This window comes from Sinocyclocheilus grahami, unplaced genomic scaffold, assembly GCF_001515645.1.
Source record: "Sinocyclocheilus grahami isolate Dianchi unplaced genomic scaffold, SAMN03320097.WGS_v1.1 scaffold294.1, whole genome shotgun sequence".
In the NCBI taxonomy this organism is placed as follows: domain Eukaryota; kingdom Metazoa; phylum Chordata; class Actinopteri; order Cypriniformes; family Cyprinidae; genus Sinocyclocheilus; species Sinocyclocheilus grahami.
The window spans coordinates 1,265,781-1,271,307 of record NW_015505473.1 but is presented as its reverse complement, the minus strand read 5'-3'; the positions used below and the strand labels follow the sequence as shown (position 1 = coordinate 1,271,307).

At 41.1% G+C, this 5,527-nt stretch overlaps 1 protein-coding gene across 1 annotated transcript; it reads left to right on the top strand.

Annotated features, from left to right (window-relative positions):
* Window positions 1-709: 709 nt before the first annotated feature.
* LOC107600908 (uncharacterized) lies at window positions 710-2,586 on the top strand. Its single transcript, XM_016292883.1, has 2 exons — window positions 710-847; window positions 1,044-2,586. The coding sequence occupies exon 2, from the start codon at window positions 1,116-1,118 to the stop codon at window positions 1,740-1,742; it is 627 nt and encodes a 208-aa protein (XP_016148369.1). The 5' UTR covers window positions 710-847; window positions 1,044-1,115; the 3' UTR covers window positions 1,743-2,586.
* Window positions 2,587-5,527: the final 2,941 nt, after the last annotated feature.

Sequence of the window (5,527 nt, the reverse complement as noted above, 5' to 3'; positions counted from 1 at the left end):
GTGGAAATGGTAAAAGATTCTGAAAATGAAAAGCTGAAAAGAGTCATTAAATATTCTCCTAGATTTAATATGACTCTTTGGGGTTAAATGATCTAACAAGAGTGCCAAATGTTTAAAAAAAAATATATATATATATATATATAAAATTAATTAATTAATTATTCATATAAAAATAAATTAAAATTTAAATAATTAACATAAATAACATGATCAATTGAATTAAAAACATAGTAGGCCTAAAATAATAACTGTTAAAAACTAAAATACACAAAAGTTTGACCCTCACTTCACAGGAAGAGGCTGTTCAAAAGTGCTAATGCTGAGTTACCTTGATTAGCCTAATTTGCATTTTAATGGTGTTACACTCTATAATGATTTTATTTGAAGAAAAATTATTTAATGGTGTGTGTGTGTGTGTGTGTGTGTGTGTGTGCGTGTGTGTATATATATATATAATATAGTATATAAAGTATAATAACAATAAAAGAAATGGTGACTAGTTACCTAACATATATTTTTCGATTATCCACCTTATTTTTTTATTATGAACATTATATCAACTGGGGCGAGTCACCCAGTGCCAAATCAGCGTCACCATGGAAACAGCCCTCACACCTGAGAGTGACTGCCGATCATCAGCACCTGCACATCATTAAGAGGAGGATATATAAACGGAAGAGATGGGAAAGAGGTTGAGCTTCATCTTCGATTATGCAGGACGCTAACTGTGTGCTCTTTGTTTGTTGCAGAGACCAGCGGCTGATGATCGGCCTTCCCCACACATTCACCCTGGTTCACCCACCCCTCTACAGGACCGCCCTACAGCACCGAGCACGCCTTCACCATAGTATTCACCTTTTGTTTGATTCACCATTTGCAACTGTCACAATAACACACCCTTCGGGGTTTTGTCAATGGCTATTTGTGTCTGTGAACTCCCTCTCCCAGCCACAATGGTGGAGAATGCAGGCATCTAGATTTGGAGAAGAAGTAAAAACACTTTATCGTTGGTTGTGACTAACACCTGTTGTCCTTGTTCACAGACGCAGCCTCTCTCTCTCTCTCTCGTTCGCTCGCTCGCTCGCGCGCGCTCGCTCTCACATGAGAAGCCCAGAATGGAGGAGATCATCCGACGTCTGACTGAAATCACCACACGCCAGCACCAGCTCGCAGAACAACTTGCTGCTTGCCAGGAACGGACGGAGCAGACAGTGGAAATGTTGCGGGAAGCCGCCACGGCTCGTGTGCCGTTACCAGATCCCTGCGCGTCGGCGCACCACCATCCCACCAAACTTGGCGACCTAGATGATATAGAAGCTTACCTGCATACATTTGAAGTAGTGGCCTCCCGAGAGAGTTGGGATCGACGGGAGTGGGCCCGTCTCCTAGCCCCCTTCCTGACCGGGGAAGCGCAACAAGCCTATTTTGCGTTAACTCCTCCCGAGAGCGAAGACTACGGCGTGGTCCAGCTGGAAATCCTAGCCCGAGTGGGGCTGTCCCCCATCTGTGCCGCACAACAGTTCTGGACTTGGACGTATGAGGAAAACTTGCCAGTGAGGGTCCAGGCCACCCGGTTGTCCCGCATTGCGCATCTGTGGCTGCTCGTAGACGAACCCTCGGCTGCCCAGGTCGCCAAGAGAGTGGTGGTGGACCGCCTGCTCCGTGCGCTTCCCAGATGGTATAGGAACCCAGTGGGAATGCCTAACCCGATTAGCCTGGCTGAGCTGGTGGAAGCAGTCTAGCTGGCAGAAGCGGCTTTCGCGAGAGATGCTGGAGAGGGGGTGGTAGCCAGCCCCCGGAGGGCAAACCCCGTTTGGCGACCACCGGAGGGCACCTCAAGGCCAGTAAGTAGACCTGGCGTCCCCGCCCCGGCCGACGAACCCATGCCCACGGAACCTGCCCCAGTGGCAGCATGGACATGGTTGGCCGGTTGGATAGTACACCGCTCTGTGACCCCCGGGGCTCCCGAGCTGCGGATTGTTATCAATGGGAGACCAGTCACGGCGACTCTCGACTCCGGCAGCGCCATCCCGCTGGCCCGAGGAAAAGCCACCATCCCAATTACCTGCGTGCATGGGGATACTCGGCAGGTACCCGCCCGCCAAGTCACCATCTCCGCTCCATCAAGAGCCTGGGCCCTGGAGGTGGGCGTCGTCCCGGATCTCCCCATGCCGGTTCTTCTCGGGAGGGATTGGCCCTGATGGCCAATGAAAGTGAGCACGAGGGTGAGTCCCAGCCTGGTACCAATAACCCGTTTATAAACCTCTATCAACCGATAACCTCTGGGGGCTCATTTGGTAGAGAACCGCGTGAGGATGACCAGCTACGGAATTGCTGGCACCAAGTGCGGATAGTCGACGGAGAGTTCAGACAGCCCGTGCCTCACCCCGTGCCTTACTTCCTGGTCCAAAATGGTCTCCTTTACTGTGCCGCCCCGAGGCGGGGGGAGGAAAAGTTACTTTCGGTGGTGCCCAAAACGAAGACGGCTACAGTTATTGAGCTGGCCCACACCCACCCAATGGCTGGTCATCTGGGGGCCGCCAATACCAATTACTGTCACAATAAAACACCCTCCGGGGTTTTGTCAACGGCTATTTGTGTCTGTGAACTCCCTCTCCCAGCCACACAACCAATAAAAAAAGCAGTTACAATACTACAATACAGAATAATAATAAAAATGTAATAAATTATGACAAATAAATTACTAGACAGTATAAAATTAAACAATACATTACATTCAAAAGATAAAACCGCTTACAAATTTCAACTGTTTTTAAAGCCTTGTTCAAATAGTCCCAAAGTAATCCTGTATTTCAGCAAGCAAAACATAAAACAGTGGCTTCTGACATGTGAATGTACATTTATGTATATAAAATTGTTTAGATAAGGAAGTACAACTTGTTTTTCTGTAAATGCACTTTTTTTTTTTTTTTTTTTTTTTTGATATAACAAATCCAAACAAAACATTTTCCCAAAGTAAAGAAAAATCTTTATTAATATTCTCAATAACTAGGAGAGGTCTTTTCACAACAATTTAGGGTAGTGCCAAAATAAATGGCACTATAGTCTCTGGGTATCTTGTATAATATCTTTTTTATATATATATATTTCTTTAAGTAGCCTATTATCTACTAACCTATTATCTATCCTATTATCCACCTTATTTTGCGATTTTCTTTGACTGTGCAACACTTCCGATTTATTAGCCGCTATAAGCAAATAACTCGAATAACTGAGCAGTACTGCACAACAAATCAGTGCGATTATGATAGTGAATTAAAACCACGTAATAACATGCATACCAGTTTGCAATATCAAGCAGCATATTGGACTGTTTTTGCACAGATAAAATAACTGTAAGGGAATGACACCGGAAGTCTCGCACATTCAAGTAGCCAAAATGGCCACGCCTGCATTTACGTAAAAAATACGGTGGATACGTTCACATACATTTCAATGTATTCATCTTAATGTAGAAAAAAAATCATACATTGTGTTTTAGACGTTTCTCTGTGTACCAGTAGATGTCCTCATATTACCGCATAAAAACTCACTTTGACCTGAACGAGTGGTAAAAGCACTGTGGTATAATAAATCAGCTAGGGCTTTAGTTGCCAGCTCATAAATAAGTTCAAATGACTGGTTAATATCAAATAAAACATTTGCCCAATTTATATTTAATTTATAGATACATTAAGACTTGCAGCTTGGTTTATTATATTACTTTGAGAATGTGGTACTGAATTCAATAAAGCTTTTAAAATGCTTTTATTGACTCAAGAGCGTGACACAACATTAAATATCGACTAAAAAGCAATCTTCTGTTAACCTTAAATTACTAAGCTTGGATACATGTAATGGGTTACCTTATGCCAATAGACATTATGTCAATGTTCAAGTTAAACAGTTGATTTTGTTGAAGAAAAATCCATACCACAATGGCAACTCTAGTTCCAGATGGTGGAATTATGTAACACCAAAACACGCTGAGTAGGACTGAGGAGGATTTTTTTTTGCATCTTCCTCACCCACCCAACTATGAGAGCAAATTCAGTCTCTGGTTGGGAAACAGTTACTTGTTGGAGGGTTTCCGGATGTGATTAATAGAAATCTCACCGGTGCCAGCAGCCAGGTGCACAGGCATGGCAAGTTCTAGAAAGAAAGGCACAGATGAACAAAACCGATTCATGAGCTGCATTTAATCTTCCTTGTTTTTCAAACACAGCTGTTCTTTAAGGCCTTCATCACACACAAGCAAACATGACCCTGTTAATGACTTCAATCACTCCTAAAGCAGAAGGGGTCAGAGTTCATGGACAGGACCATGATGTTAATGGATGTTGACAGAAACAGTTCAGTAGTTTGTGGTTTAATATTTGGTTAGCCCAAAATTCGAAGTAATTGAAAAATCCTGGATTTATTGCAGCATTAAAGAGATGATAAATGCTGTCGTTTACAGTATGGTAAGAGGAAGGACTTTGATGCTGAGTATTTTATTCATTTTATTGATTCCACAGATAGTGATTGATCTGCTATTCTCATAAGCATTTGTGAAAAATGCAGATTATTCAAATGTTTTACGGGTATTCAAAGAACCAGAATTGACATCAGGATACTACAAAAACTATAACAGGAAGCAAGACTAATCTTTTGGGAGAGTTTTGGGATGGGGAAGACGTACTGTTCTACAGAAGATTTGGCAATAAGACAGATGACTGACAGCGGCAGAGAGCACATGGCAGTGCACTCGTTCAGTGTTGGACAGCTGGCGTGAGCCTGACATGCAGTCGACCCTTTCTGGCCATGATGACGGCTCAATCTCACAGATTAGATGAGTGGATGTAAAAAAAATAAAGGGAGAGAGAACTGAGCCTGTGTGAACATTAATTCAGAAGTCAGGTGCATGCAAAGAATGCAGAACATACTATATTTAAACATACTTAACCATTAAATAGATTGGGGTCAGTAAGATTTTTTGTAAGTTTGTTTATTTATTAAAAAAAAAGTATTTTATGCCAACCAAGGCTGCATTTATTTGATCAAAAGTAATATGATTAAATATTATTACGATTTAAAAAACTATTTTCTATTTTGATATGTTTTAATGTTTTATTTATTCCTGTGATGCAAAGCTGAATTTTCATTAGCATTATTACTCCAGTCTTGGTGCTCAAGAAGCATTTGAATACAGTTGCCACTTAATATTTTTGTGGAAACTGTGATACATTTTTTCAGGATTCTTTAATGAATAGAAAAAAAAGCATTTGCTTGAAATATTTTTTTTTGTGACATTATTTTTTATTTAAAAAAAAAGTATTTTATGCCAACCAAGGCTGCATTTATTTGATCAAAAGTAAAGTAATATGATTAAATATTATTACGATTTAAAAAACTATTTTCTATTTTGATATGTTTTAATGTTTTATTTATTCCTGTGATGCAAAGCTGAATTTTCATTAGCATTATTACTCCAGTCTTGGTGCTCAAGAAGCATTTGAATACAGTTGCCACTTAATATTTTTGTGGA